General features: G+C 37.4%; 1 protein-coding gene across 1 annotated transcript in view; it reads left to right on the top strand.

Moving 5' to 3' along the window:
• LOC122794548 (guanylate cyclase soluble subunit beta-2-like) overlaps positions 1 to 16,050 on the top strand; it is a 170,450-nt gene that overhangs the window by 65,982 nt on the left and 88,418 nt on the right. Inside the window, exons 2-3 of the mRNA XM_044063033.1 lie at positions 1 to 4; positions 353 to 493. The exon at positions 1 to 4 is cut by the window's left edge and continues 88 nt beyond it. Coding sequence (XP_043918968.1) covers positions 1 to 4; positions 353 to 493 — 145 coding nt within the window. The remainder of the gene's footprint in view (positions 5 to 352; positions 494 to 16,050) is intronic.

The following is a 16,050-nucleotide window of genomic DNA, read 5'->3' as shown; positions in this document are numbered from 1 at the left end:
CAAGGTAACAATCATAATCTGAATTCTAGGAAAAATAGACTAGATTATTTTAATTACTCAGTCAGACAATAAAGGAACGCAGAGACAAGGATTACAGTGCACTGTCAAGCAGGATCTATTGCATATTTCTTAACTTCTTAGCTTTTTTATTTTTAATATTGTTAGTTTACATATAGATGGCATATAGTTCATAAAATCATCTTCTGTTGCCCCATGACTTGACAATAATAGTAATGGTTTAAAGCAGAACACTTTTAACTTTCAATGTTTCCCAGCCCTTATTTCATTGCAAGTAGATGTCCCGGAAAAGGCAAGCTGCATTTATTGTCTCAAGTTCTTTGCTGTATTTCAGGGTAAAGGAAAAATGAAAACCTACTGGCTACTGGGTCACAAAAATTACAGCGTTCAAAATGATAGTCTAGTTTGCCACTGGAACCCTGAGATTTCCAGGAAAAAGAAACTTGAAAACATCAGCATGACATTGGGACAACAGGTGAGTAGCTTCCTTGACAGCTGTCTTTCTGTTTGTATTTTAATTGATAATCTACCCATGTATTCCAAGTAGATGTTTAATTGCCATACTAGTTTGAAAGAAAAATAACTACTCCTAGCCTGTCACTGACAAATAAAGAATGTCTTGCTCTGTAGCTACATTGTATCCTACAAATGGTTTGGTTTTGTCAAGGGCAGATCATGCCTACTCAACCTGGTGGGCTTCTTTGAGAAGGTCACCAAAGCAATGGATGAGGACAAAATTGTTCACATTGCCTACCTTGATCTAGGTAAGGCATTTGACACAATACCCCACTCGGGCATTGTTGACAAACCTGAGAGGTTAGGTACAAACCTGTATGTCACCTAGTGGATAGCCAACTGGCTCACAGACAGGACCCAGGAAGTTAGAATTGGGGAGTCCACCTCTACAAAGAGGCTAGTCACAAGTGGAGTCCCTCAGGAATTAGTCCTTGGATCGCCCCTTTTTGGCATTTACTTCTCAGAAGTCAAGACCAATGTCAGTGGTCTCTGGTTTACTAAATTTGCAGATGATTGCAAATTAGGACCCATCATTGAATCTCACACTGACACAAATGTTCTCCAGGATGGGCTGACACAGACAATCAACTGGTGTCAGAGCCATGGACTAAAACTAAGTGCCAAGAAATGCATAATAGTATCCTTATATTGACAACACCCCCCTAATATTTGACGCAGTAGTTAGGGACTTAGGCACACACATAGATGGTAATCTAGCCTTTGACCATCACATGTCTACAGTGGTGAGGAAATCATTCTATGTTGCACAACTTATAAACAAAAGTATGGCATCTAAGTCCAAGGAAGTCATTGTTCCACTGTATTTGGCATTCATCAGCCCTGTCATTGAGTAGAATGCCCCCTTTGGTATGTACCTAACCAGGCATATCTAACAATTTGAACGTCCACAGAGGTTCCTCACTAAAAGAATACAGGGCATAAGCAAAATGTCCTATGCAGACCACCTCAAGGCCCTATCCCTGTATTCTGTCTCCTTTGAAGGGAGGTCTATGCCTGGCATAAAGGGCATTGTCAGTCCCTACTCTGATGGACCTCTTGCATATCCACAAAACAAACAGCACCAGAATTACGTGTTTTAAAGACTTAAACCTTGCTTGTGATATAAGTAGGACTTGCTGGAGAGATAGGTATGTATCCCAGAGACTACCCGGTATATGGAACAGGCTCCCCATCCATGTGAAGCAGAGTTCCTCCTTAACCCAACTAAAGTGCAACTTGAACAATTGGATGGGGAACCGGAAAGTCATCCTTGGTTTGGCACCTATGTCTCTAATGGACATGGGTACCCTGTAAATGGTTCCTCTCCCAGGCCTGTGCTTACACTTATCAAGGGTATCAAAACTTGTCAGAGATTTGGGATGCACAGCTAGGCTTAAAAAGGCCCTTGTGGTCGTTAGCCTAGTAAACACCTATGAACCTAAAATAGTAGGAATTTGCAATGTTTGTAATTATTAGAAATCACAAAACTATTGGACAACAGAAACAGCAAGATAACCAGGAGTAAAAAACACTACTGCTAAAAAAAAAAAAAAAAAAACCCACCAAAGAATGAGAAACTAAAATTTATTTAGTGCTTCAATCCATAGTAAAAAACTTCATCAGAATAAACGATTACCAAGTCTGGGGACAGACTTTTTATATCTGTTTATATTTTGTAATTTTTCATTTTCTTATGTTTTTCTTAGCTGTTTCCAACATCTTGTCATGTGAAGTTTTTCATTAAACCTGATGTCATGTTAATTTTATGCATATCATATAAGTGAGGGTCACTTAGTAATCGGTTATTCTGTTGAAGTCCTTTATTGTGGATGAAAGTGCTAAATCATTTTTTTTTTTAAACACAAAACTGTAATCTTTAAAGGAAAATCAAGTAATTGCAACACTTTTTTTTTGAAAGGATGTGCATCTGTAAGTATTATAGTGTGTAGAGAGGTAGGGGGCTCTGATATTGTATTTGGCTTTAAGATTATTATGATTCATTCCTTCAAAAGAACTATTGTTTGAATTATATAAACTTTCTGGGGAAAAATTAAGTAAAGTAGATTTCACAAAATTCTGCATCAGATATTTGATCGAAAATTATTCCTGCTTGCTTCACTATTTCTTTTAGCCTTTGTTCTTCTACACAGCTAAACTGCGATAAGATGTACTCAGTTACCATTCTGAGATATTTGCCATGGGTCTCCTGTGGCCCCAAGGACCTCAGTGGATAAGGTTGTTGTTGCTTAGTACGTATGATTGTTGTCTTTGGTGTATTCTAGTTGCTACAGAGTTCCACTGCTTCTTCCTGGAAGTGTCAGTAGGAAGACAATATTTAGGATATAGTCACTACCTGCTTTAATGAAATACTTGGCCCCAAACTTGCATCTACATATGGGTACTTGGGTGAGATTTTCTAACCCCTATTTTGCCTAACAATAAGTATGGGGTATGTCAAGATGGGGAACCAATAGCATTTCTTAATGTGGGTTGATTGGTTTTAGTGCAACTGAATTGCATGCACCACTTGTATTTCTGCAGCAGAATCAGAATTATTTTGTAGTATTTTATTCCAAATCATTTAGGAAGAGATGAAGTAAAGCAACTTGGCATGAGGCTGTAGACAGCATGTACACCTTCGCCCTCAAAAATGCTTGGAACTTGTATGCTCTAGTTTTGCAGGGGCGGTTGTTGTCCAACACATAGTAGAAATTCCCATTCTTTCATGATTTATTTAAAAATTGTTTGTTTGTTGGCTGAGTATAGTGGGCTGGTCTGAGGTCCTTTTTGTCATAACCTATGCATGAAATAATACATGTGACAATTAAACATGATAAGAGAAGGAACTTTTGTACGATATATTTTTTACAATATATACATGTGCAAGGATTAATAATGTGGACATTTATATGCATAACAATTGTAGGTAAACAGAAGTCATATAGATTTTGATAAAGTTTGAGAATGATACATAGCAGAAGTTGGTAAATTTTCCTGTATCAAAGCACTGGCATTTCAAAATGTTAGTTAGATGGCTCAGGATTAATGTTTTAAAGGAAATAAGACCAGGGCAGTTTCTAACACAGGCAGGGAATATTCCATACTGCATTGTATGAGAAGGCACTTTGCGTTTTTTTGTACGTAGGAGACTTAATTTTATGATCTGAGCTAAGAAAAACAGGTAGCTTTTTTTTTTTATTTGGTTGTTAGTGATAGGCAGAGTTACAGAATACATAGGAGTGTGATTGGGTCTCCAAAGATAACCAGCTAATTATATGTTAGAGATATGAATGACAGGAAATTAATCTTGGGAGTGAAACGTAATAGATGAATCTTGGCATCAGTGTTGAGAACGCAGAGACCTGATCATAGTTCTTTGTAGTGTATCATGCTTTATCTGCTCCATGTAGTATCAGTTACAGGAAATAAAATCAAAAAGTGTAGGAGTGAAAAGTGTTTACCATCTTTTAAAGCTATTGAAAGCCAGTAAAGCACTTAGACAAATAGACAGCAGGCAAAACCCCCTAGTTCGGGGTCCGATCTTAACAGTGCTTAGGTGTCCTTAACAAGTTTTGTTAAGCACGCCTAAGCACTGTTAAGACTGGGTCTTGTACTAGAGACATACTTATCTTTTCCCAGTTGTGGAGTATAACTGTGGCATACGATATTAGTATTTATGTTAACACTAAGAGTAGAAGAGAGGCTTTGTCAGTGATAGGCATTTGGTAAGCATTTAGCATTTTTAAGTGTATGACAATAGTATTCTTTTGGACTTGCTAAAGTCACCACACACTGCACTTTATTAAACACTGTAGCAGGTGACTGTCTTGTGAGGAAGGTAAGTAGTTAAAGACAGTGTTCAGCCTAGTTTTGTGATGTGTGTATCGTTGAAAATAGAAACTTGGAATTCTTGAACAGTTGTAGTCCTGTATATGACTTCAAGTTGAGAAAGTACATGGGTATTTTTTGACAACTGAAGGGATGCTCCCACTGTCTCAATAAATCAGTCAGGGTGTTGCCAAGTCGACCTGATAACTGCAAATGTGTGCCATGTTGTACAATATGGCACTCCAGAAACAATCGGTGCAGCAGGGAAACATCCCAGCAGCTTCTACCATAGCAGCAGGACCAGCAGAGGAAGAGGAAGGTATAGTGTCTGGAGACAAACAGACAGCAATGATACCACAAGGCCATGGCTCTTAACCTTTCACCTCTAGAATTAGGAATTAGGCAAAAAACAGTTAGGGATAAGGCCCCAAAGTAGGGACATTTTTTTAATAATGGCATTATAAACTTAGAATTTCTCAAAAATGTCCTGTTTTGGGAACTACAGAGAAAACTACTGAGCCAGTATTGGGGGTATCCCTAAAAATTAGGGACAGTTGAGTGGTTTGAGCAAGGTGGAGGCCCTACAATACATTGCAGCACTGACAAAGAAGTGGTGTGTGGTGCACAACTATAGGCCATGAACAGAATAAAATGATGTATCAACACCCAGGTTATGCAAGACAGTGCATGAACTGACCACAGTGTGCATAAGACAGGTCACAATCCTCAACATTTGCACAGTTGGAAGGCACTGTTACAGGTGACAATAACACAGTAATAATAGGTAGAGTCATGGGAGGTGAATTTAGTAGCCACATGCTATGATCTGTGGTTGTGGGCATTCATGGATCACATTTTCCAATGGTGGGATTATCATGCCAGACAGCAATGTCCACTGTGGTGGCTTGCAATTTTTGTGTTTTATATAGTCCATGGCAAAGATTGTTTGATGTAGTCTGTGGCAGACACATACTCTGATGGGGTATTCCATGTTGGGTGGCCATAGATTATCAGCATACATGATCTGGACAACAGCCAGAAGAAAGTGTGGTGCTCCATACACCCAAAGATTATATTTAAGGTTTAAAACTACAGAATTATTCATGAGCACTGTTGTGAGGCATCCCAGGTGCTGAACATGAGGTGTGTCAGTGCACAACAACTGTGAGACTGCTGACAGCCAGATGGTGTGATTGTAGCTGGCAGTGATGCTGTTGCAGCAATGGTCAATCTAGTCTGAGTAGGGTTAGTATGTGCCCATCCACCTTGCATTTGGACCCTCCAGTGGTTATACACAGCATGGACTGCAGAGACAAAGCTGTAGGCAATTACTGTATATTCCACTGAAGCAGCCACAGAGCCAGTGTTTGCCACGAGTGACCTTGGCCACACTTCCTGCTCCTTGTCACTGTACTCCATGTCTCTGTGCAGGTATTGCACATCATCATTTAAGCCACAATGCGCACACCACAGCTGGACAAAGCAGAGCCATGTCATTGTTCTGTGTTTCTACTCCTACACAACCTATGGCACCTGAGTCACTATTTCTGCCACAACCACAGGTGTTGATAACAGTGCTGCAATACACTACCAGGCAGATTTGTAATAGCAATAAACTGAAATTAATCCAAACGAAAGTTAAAACTCCAATTTTATTAGCGTTTTTGGCAAGATCAGTGCCTCCCCTTCTTCAGACAATAAACAAAAGTATTACCAACTGATTTATACTATGTTTAAAAGCAATTATTCAATTATGTTTTTAAACCTTGTACTTTCTTTAAAGAGACTATGCTTGTAAACCGGTTCATATATCCCGTAGTCTAACAACCACGGAATACTTAAACACTTAAAACCATAACTACGTATATTTTATGATGCAGACATTATTGGGCCATAAAAAACACATATGCTATATTTAAAAATGAAAATGTGTTATCCAATATCTAAGATTAAAAACAAGAACATTTACTATAGCTTATTATAACACTAAACTACCATAAGTAAAAAATCAAAAAATGACCGATACTTTAAACATACAATTTAAAACTGATTTGAATCATCCACTATTAATAAACCTTAATCTATTCCCACACTGTTCAAATACATATTAAATTGAGAACTTCATTTACTTATAAATAAACATCAAACCTACAATTCATTTTTAAATATAGTGTATGTGTTTTTTAGGGTCCAATAATGTCTGCATCATAAAATATATGTAGTTATGGCTTCAAGTGTTTAAGTATTCCGTGGTTGTTAGACTATGGGATATATGAACCGGTTTACAAGCATAGTCTCTTTAAAGAAAGTACACGGTTTAATAACATAATTGAATAACTGCTTTTAAACATAGTATAAATCAGTTGGTAATACTTTTGTTTGATGTCTGAAGGAAGGGGAAGCACTGACCTCACCGAAAGCGCTAATAAAATTGGAGTTTTAACTTTCGTTTGGATTAATTTCAGTTTATTGCTCACTGGTTTGATTTTAACAGTTTTTCATTTTTTGTGAGTGTTGTTCAAGTATTATGGCGAGCGAAACTGGAGCCAATTCACAAGTATTATTTTCACAAGTAGATCTCGGGATTCCGAATAAGGCTGGGTCCCCGGAGACGAATGCCATTGGGAATTTAACAGCTTTGGTGCAGTTACTGCTTGGTCGTGTTGACAGTTTAACCCAGCAAATGGATCTTTATGTACAAAGCGGAGACAATAATCTGCAAGGGAGACCGGTTCAACTTGACACTAATCAGCGGAACCCTTTAGAACAAGTACAGTCGTCAGTAATGGATCAGAATACTACTCACCTTAATGAAAATCAACATGTACTTACTCCCGCACCACATCATCATGAGAGCCACGCCCGTGATAATAACACACAAGCTGGAGAAGCGAGTTTCTTTCCTACTATGGCTAGTTTTTTAAGAAATAATAATTTTTTTGGGCCTGGAATAGGTGCCAGAGCTACACATGAACAGAACCAGGTGGTGAGTACCATTACAACTTGGATGAATGACTTTGACCATAAACTGTATAAATGTAAGAAGCTACAGCTCAAAATTGCATACCTACAAGAATGCATAGACAAAAAGATTATTCCTAAGGGGTTGCGCCAGTGGCGTTACCCTGTAGGATTAGTTGATAATTCTGTTTTCCATCGGGAACTTTTGTCTTTGTTTGACAAACAAGGGTTTGAGTTCTTACAGCCACTGATAAATTATTATAAAGTTGAATCTAATAATTTAAAGAGTGAACTTGAAATACTAGAGCATGCTATAAAGACCGACAATGAATTCATATGGTATAAGTATGAGTATGCTCGAATTTTTTCTAGCATTGAAGCTACTATGGCTAAATTATTGGTGACAAAAAAGAAAAAGACAGCGAGAGACTTGCAAGAGTACGCTAACAACAAAGCATACCCTCGCCCCCCTTTTAATACACAAATCGCTGCTAGTCAGCAAGCCCACTTGGATACTGACGATGAAGCTATTGGGGCGGGAGTGAATAGTCCCATGCAAGGAGAAACCACAATTCATTCTGCAGAAGCACAACCCTTACGTCATAGTGAAAGACTTAATAACAATAATAATAATGCCCACAACAATAGACCACTACAAAACCAAGGGGCTAATAATAATGATAATCGGAACAATAGAGTTAATCACCAGGGTTTTCAGAGAAATCACAAAGGCCAGCACAACAATCACAATGTGAACAACAATCAAGGCCAGAGGAGGAACCGCCAAAATCAACAGAGGAGATGACAAGACATCTGCTACATGAACCCCAGATACTGATACGTTCTGAAGGGGACTTTAAGATATTTAATTACACAGTCATAACCATTACACAGGACATGGTAGACTTTTTTTCCAAAGGGCTATCATTTGTGCTTGATAGAAAGATGGACATTGTAAAAACTATTGTTGATTTAAAACTTTTTGTGCGCAAATTAAATCTAAATGTGCTTATGGGAACAAACTCTTCACTAACGAACTCTTTGTGGGTTTCAAGCATTTTAACCCACCTTTACATTCATCTTTAAGTACTTTTGAGAAAATATGTGAAATGGACTTAAGAGCTATTGTAAATGAAACGCATCCTAGAAATAATAATAAAACCAATATTTATAAAAATGAATGGGAATTTTTAAATTTATTGAATGAATGCAACATTAGGGTAATGAAACCCAATAAAGGGGGTGGGCTGGTTTTCATGGATCAGAATGAATATAGTAAAAGCATGGAGAAACATCTAACTTCCAAGGCATATACTCAAGTTAGTATCAATGAAGTTAATATGACTTATAAGAAAATTAGAGGCATCTTAGGTGATTTATTTTTAGAAGGGGTTACCGACATCAAGGTACATCAGAATCTAACCATGGTTGCCCCTAGGATACCAGCCCTTTCTGGTTCACCAAAAATTCATAAAAGATGCATTTAGACCTATTGTAGACGCAAGAGGGTCTGTGACTTATGCTTGTGCTAAGTATATAGACACTATATTGACGCCCTTAATGGCACAAGAGTCCCAAATTTGTAGGGACTCGAGTTTTTTAGAAACTATAAGTAAGGTAAAATATCATGAGAGTTATACATTTCTCACAATTGATGTGAAAGACCTATATACTGTAATCCCTCAAGAATTAGGACTTGAATGGATTAGGCAATTTATGACAATTAGACAAGTTGATGAGAAAACTATATACTTAGTAGAAATTTTATTAGAAATAGTGTTGACCAACAACTTTATGATCTTCGATGGGCAACTGTATCTCCAGAATACCAGAGTAGCAATGGGGTCTCCCTGTGGGGGGAGATTTGCCAATTGTATTATTGCCCATTGGGAAAACAACTTTATTATTTACAAATAATTAATTTTAAGAAAACGTCTCCTGGTACACCAGATACCAGGACGACATGTTTCTGATTTGGAAAGGGGAAAAAGCATTGGTTCCAACTTTTATTAATAATATCACTGGGATGGCAATTTTTTTAGAATTTACTTACAACTTAGAGGATAACAGTATTAACTTTTTGGACATTAACATTGTGAAGGATACAACTAACTTTAGACTTAAAAGTACAATTTATAGAAAACCATCTTACTCTAATGCCTTCTTGCATTTCACCAGCAGTCACCCTTACCATCAAAAGAGAGCGGTGGTGAAAGGACAGATGGTAAGGGCGGCTAGAATGGTATCTGATGAGATGGACTTCATTAGTGAATGTGAATTTTTGAAAACTATGTTCCTTAATAGAGGGTACCCGCAAATTATGGTGGACAGCATTATTTTTGAGGTTAGTTCCAAGAGAAATACGGGATATTTTAAACCTCTATTACAGAACAATTCCTTTCTAAATGTAGACCTAGTTGCAGATCACTATAATATGGTCATACACAATAAAAAGCATGACATAATGAACAATTTTCTTTGTACGTATTCCCTTGATTATTTTAGAATAAAGGAAATATTGAATACAAATTGGGCCATTACAACAGAAAATAGTGGCCTGTTGAAAGTATTAGGAGATAAACCTAGCTTTACATATAGAAAAGGCTCAAATTTAAAAACATTACTTGAAAGAAAAAGAAAAATTAATCAAGTAAGGATTTGTGGAATGTACAAGTGTAGGTCGTGTCAGCAATGTAAATTTATACGAACAGATAACAAAGGCACCATTAGGGAGAGGATATACCATGTTAATGATAAATTTAATTGTGAGACTAGAGGAGTTGTGTATACAGCTTGCTGTGACCAGTGTTCTGCGTATTACATTGGCAAGACGGAGAGAAAGATCAAGCAGCACATATATGAACATCAGTACGCTATTAATAAAAGAGATACAATGAATGCATTAGCTAAGCACATTATAGAATATCCTGATCATAGATTTAAATTCATAATATTACAACAATGTCAAGGAGATTTAAGAGGGGGGCCATGGCAACTACAACTCGAAGTTGATGAAATTATGTGGCAAATTAGGACAGTAGCCCATATTCCACCAGGGCTGAATGAATGTGTTTCTATTAAAAGTATACTGAAATTATTAGCCCTACGTAGGTAAATAAAACATTCTATAAAATATAAATCAAAATAAAAATAAAATTAATTTAGTCTTAATAGCAATTGCTTGAACTTTTACCAACAAAGAAAACGGATGTTTTCAATAAGTATAATAAAGGGAATTGTAGGTTTGATGTTTATTTATAAGTAAATAAAGTTCTCAATTTAATATGTATTTGAACAGTGTGGGAATAGATTAAGGTTTATTAATAGTGGATGATTCAAATCAGTTTTAAATTGTATGTTTAAAGTATCAGTCATTTTTTGATTTTTTACTTATGGTAGTTTAGTGTTATAATAAGCTGTAGTAAATGTTTTTGTTTTTAATCTTAGATATTAGATAACACATTTTCATTTTTAAATATAGTATATGTGTTTTTTAGGGTCCAATAATGTCTGCATCAAAAAATATACATAGTTATGGTTTCAAGTGTTTAAGTATTCTGTGGTTGTTAGACTACGGGATATATGAACCGGTTTACAAGCATAGTCTCTTTAAAGAAAGTACAAGGTTTAAAACATAATTGAATAATTGCTTTTAAACATAGTATAAATCAGTTGGTAATACTTTTGTTTATTTTCTGAAGAAGGGGAGGCACTGATCTCGCCGAAAGTGCTAATAAAATTGGAGTTTTAACTTTCATTTGGATTAATTTCAGTTTATTGCTCGCTGGTTTGATTTTAACAATATTAATTGGATATTTGCATCATCTGATGCATGTATCAAACATATTTATACAGCTGAGTGCATATTTCTTTATATTTATTTACACTATGTCCAGTAGAAAAGGAGACTTACATAGTAAGCTTTCATAATACCATATATCTATTCATACATACTGCTCACTCTTTCATATAAGATATCAAATAAATGAGGTATTTCTGTATGTACTAACAGAATGCTAACTTAATGAGTCTTTCAATGACAATTACTGTGTTCGATAGACAGACATTTATACACAGTGTTATCATATTGTTAGTGTAATATGCTAGACAATGTACCTGCTGTGCAGTCATATATGCTTACCATCTTCTATTACATTGATTTTCTACCATCATTTAATGTCACTCTTCACTGACATGTATTGGCATTCGCCTGTTCTATTTGTTGACACTAATGATTTTGCTGTGTATGGCTCACATTTTACTTACATGGCAGATGACTACTATAGGCTTGTGCTATGCTCCTACAAGGTTGACTGTTAGCATATGCTGCTGTTGTTTTTTTGTTGTTGTTTTTTTTTTATAGTGAGGCAAAAATCTGGACATTCTCTGACAATCTGGTCAGTTCAGTGGTAAGACAGTCTGCAGAGACAGCACAAAAATGTAAGGAAAATCTGGTACATTTCTTTTTCTTTAGTTACATAGAACATACTGGATTTTTCTTGTTTTTAATAATCCGTAAAATATATCAATAGAAAAGTCTGGCCACTCAGTGGTACTTCAGTGGCTGGACTTTTTTTCTATTGTAGTAAAGGCAGCAGTAACAACTTTTACTCATTTTGTTAAGCTTCAAATGCTGACTAGTGCGAGATTTGAAAGAAAGAAGGAAAACTTTTCAGCTGGTAAAATCTTGGCAGCAGAAAGAAAGAGAGCAAATTGTTTGCCATATTATGAACTGTTTCCTGTTCATTTGGCTGTAGAAAGAGGGAAGGAACTGTTGCCTAATTAGAAATGATGACTGAACTGCTGGTAGCAGCAAATCCTCACCTTTAAAGTTACTAAAAGTGACTGTTGACTGATTTGAGTTACAGAGCTCAGACAGGCTGGAAAGAAAAAAAGAGATTTTTAGTTTGCGATTGTAACTGCCTTTTTGTGTTGTGATTTTTTAATTTTGTTTAGCAGTCACAAAGCACTGACTCATAAAATATTAGTGTTCCATATGCCACTGCTTACAACAAAAGACTTTTAATTTGTTGCAATGAAATACTAAAAATTTGCATTATCCAGAAAAGTAAGTATTGATCTCACCCAGATTTATTCATTCCTGCCAGCATACTCATGTGAAATGCATAGATGTCCAAGACAGATGTATGTGTAGCATTGCCACCTATGTGTATTTTCCTGGACTGTCCAGAAATCAAACTGATTGCCTGGTAGTCTGAAAAACACTGTACAAACTCCAGTATTCTGTTTCAAAAAAGGAAACGACTATTGGAGTTTGTTAAATCTGTGGATTTACTATGCTTTTTTTTTTTTTTCCTTACAAAAGCATAGTAAACCTGCAGAAAAAAGGTATCATGAATGGAAAAGAGGGCGTTTCCCCTCATCTGACATTATGATGATGTCATGAAATGGGTGGGACATGGACATGGGACGGGTTATGTGAGGTGCATGAGGTGTGGCCTAAGATCAGTTTTAGCCACAACAAAAGGTGGCAACTCTATGTATGTGTAGGTTTATAACCATTCTAGATGTCCAAACTGGCACAGGGAAGTTATGCTGAAAATTATGGGAACTGAAAGAAAAGATAATTATTTGGCTTTAATAATTGACTGAATAGCTGATGTCATTCTGGAGGTGGGGGGGTCCAGTATGTGTCAGCTTAGGATGAGATGACTGACAGGCTTACTTGCTTTGCTTAGGATGGCTAGCAGCTTTTGTGTGATGGCTTATGCATACCAGCCAAAACCTTTGCTGCTCTAATAATACCTTTTTATGCAAAATTCATCTTCTAGACATCCCACCATAGCAAAAAACACATCACTACATACAATCCTGACCAACAGAGTAGCTAGGATGTGGCAAATGGGGCAGTTGCCCTGGGCACACTGTCTTAGGCTGCATGAATGGCAACTCTATTTTCTGTTTATGTTTTGGTTGTTTCATATCTGACATAGAGAGTGTCAAGGTGAGGATGGATGGGCTTTGGAATCTGACACTCCTCTAGTGTTGAGAAGGGCCTGATGAAATGGACATTTTTTTCTCTCACACTGAGAGAGAGTGAGGGTGCTATATCAGGGAGTGGGACCAGGTGCAAAAAGAGCCAGCAATGCCTGTGATCCTGACTGTATCGAGGTTGGTCTTCTTAATTCTAGAAGTCTAAATAACAAGCTGCCTGATCTCATGGCTATCCCACAACTTGAACATGTCCATATTTATGTAGTAACAAAGGTGTGGCTTCAGTGCAGTGATTGAACTCCCTCTATACTAGTGTTCAATGTCTGTCACACTTTTAGAAACACTTGCAAAGTGGTAAAAAGTATCAGTATTTGCCAGAGACTCTATTATCGCCATATAGATTCAAAGTGACTTTCAAATATAACCTATTGAGTCCAAGTCATTCTAAACATGATAAACTACTTCTTTACTTCATATCCTATCATTAATCACCTTTCAAGTCCCCTGATGACCTTGTAAAACTTCTAAATGTTCCTGCTGAATTGCCCATAAACTGCAATATTTTTATGTTGGGAAATTTTACTTAAGCTAGTAACAGGAATTCATGCACCACTAATGGTAAGCATGCTCAATGGTTCTGTGACCTAATAAATGCAAACTCTGTGGAAGAAATAGTCAACTTACCCACCAGGGGTCCCAATATACCGAATATCATCTAAACAAACATATCCCCTTTTGCACACTGATCTATTGTATCTATATCCCCAGCAAATCTGACCAAGAAGAAATTATGACACAAATATGGACAATTCTCTGGCAGAACCACTGGCACCTCCTTGGTGAACAGAACTGTGTTTAAAGATTGTAAGAAATGCATACCTCTTTAAACTCCTTGTGGTGAGCTTTTGAAATTCTTTTGCTTTATCTTTGGCCCCATGCAGCTTCAGCTGACAAATATATGTCAACTCTTCTCATATCTACTAAAGTATGTAGTCCAAGCACTACCTAGTAGACCAGACACATGACATTTAAAAATAAACCAGTGTGGCAATCTACCCACATAAACAAAGTGTGATAGAAGAAAACTATTCTAAATGCCTACAGCAAATTGCAGTGGACCACCTAAAGGACACCATCAAGAAAATCAAGATCACCACTAGGAAGGTCAAAGCCAAACACAAGTTGAAAATAGCACCAGAAACTAAGGATAATTAACAAGTAGTTATTCAGTTATATACAGAAACTAAGAAATAACACCAAAAAAATGGTTTGAGCCTAATAAAAACAGAATACTTCTTTCTTTCAATGGCTAGGAGATAATGTTTTCTGAAAGCATTCAAATGTTTTCCTAATCTGGGTGAGGAATAAAGATAAGACAAAAACAGACAGCACTTAGTAGAAGCAGAGGCTGTACCATGTGTCTTAGCTGGGATAACCTTCCTTTTAGGTTAATCCAAGTTTGTGAGTGTGGCTTTCAGTCTAAGAGAATTGTTCCTATTATGAGGGTTAAACTTCAGTATTTGAAGATGTACATAATTGTGTCTGTCAGTATTATGTTAATAGGTTTAAGGGTGTTCTTGGGGTGTGTCTGCTGCCCAGATGCAGCAAAGTATGAACTACTTTTCCACTGCCTGCAGAAACTTTGGCCTCACAATTAATACCAAGAAGAATAAGGTTGTGCATCAGCTTGCACCACAGAAGACATATGCAGAACCAACTATCACCGCTGACGTGAGATTCTGAAGGCTGTCGACAAGTTTGCATACCTCAGCAGCACACTCTACAGATTTGTGAGCATTGATGATGAGGTAGATACACGCATTGCCAAGGCAAGCTCCGCATTTGGACAGATGCAGGAGTCAGTGTGGGAGAGGAGAGGCATCAAACTGTCCATAAAGCTGAAGGTGTACAAGGCAGTCATACTGCCCACACTCCTGCATGACTGTGAAACATGGACTGTGTATGAGCATCGTGTCAACAAGCTGAATTGTTTCCATATGAACTTCTTAAGAAGGCTGCTGAAAATTACCTGGGAGGACAAAGTTCCAGACACAGCTGTCCACTCTCAAGCTGGACTGCCAAGTATCTACACCCTGCTGAGGAGAGCCCAAGTCAGATGGGCAGACCACCTTGTACGTATGCCAGACACACTCCTCACCAAGAGACTGCTTTATGGTGAACTTGCAGGAGGCAAATGCACACAAGGTGGGCAGAAAAAGCACTTTAAGGACACACTGAAAGTCTCTCTGAAGAGCTTTGGCATTGACCTGGACTCCTGGGAAATACCGATGCAAGACTGCCCTGCTAGGCAAAGCTGCATCAGCAAAGGTGCTATCCTGTATGAGCAGAGCAGGACTGCAGAGATACAAAGGAAGCGTGAGCTACATAAATCCACAGCTGACTCTTTGCCAACCAACCCAATTGACCACTTGGGCCTGATGTGCAGTAGAGCTTTCCGAGCCCACATCGGACTGATCAGCCATAGCCGGACACACCATACTCAGTCAACCTGCTCAACGTGATGTCCTTGGTCATCATCAACAATGACGGAACAACAACCACAGGTTTAGAGGTGTTCTAGGAGTTTGTTTGTTTTTTTTTTTTTGAGAGCTTTCACTAAAAAAAAGTTTTGTAAGATGTATCATAGGTTCAAATGGATTTGACAAGAAATAACTGTATAAAAGATCAACATACCAAACAGTATATGCATGTAACACAAAAGTTGCAACTAGACATTTAAAAAACAGCTGTTACACATAATTGGTGGGAATA

The sequence above is a fragment of the Protopterus annectens genome, chromosome 2.part1 (assembly GCF_019279795.1).
Source record: "Protopterus annectens isolate FY-2018-M chromosome 2.part1, PAN1.0, whole genome shotgun sequence".
Classification (NCBI taxonomy): domain Eukaryota; kingdom Metazoa; phylum Chordata; order Ceratodontiformes; family Protopteridae; genus Protopterus; species Protopterus annectens.
Note: the sequence above shows the minus strand (reverse complement) of the source record. Positions and strands in the feature narration are given on the sequence as shown.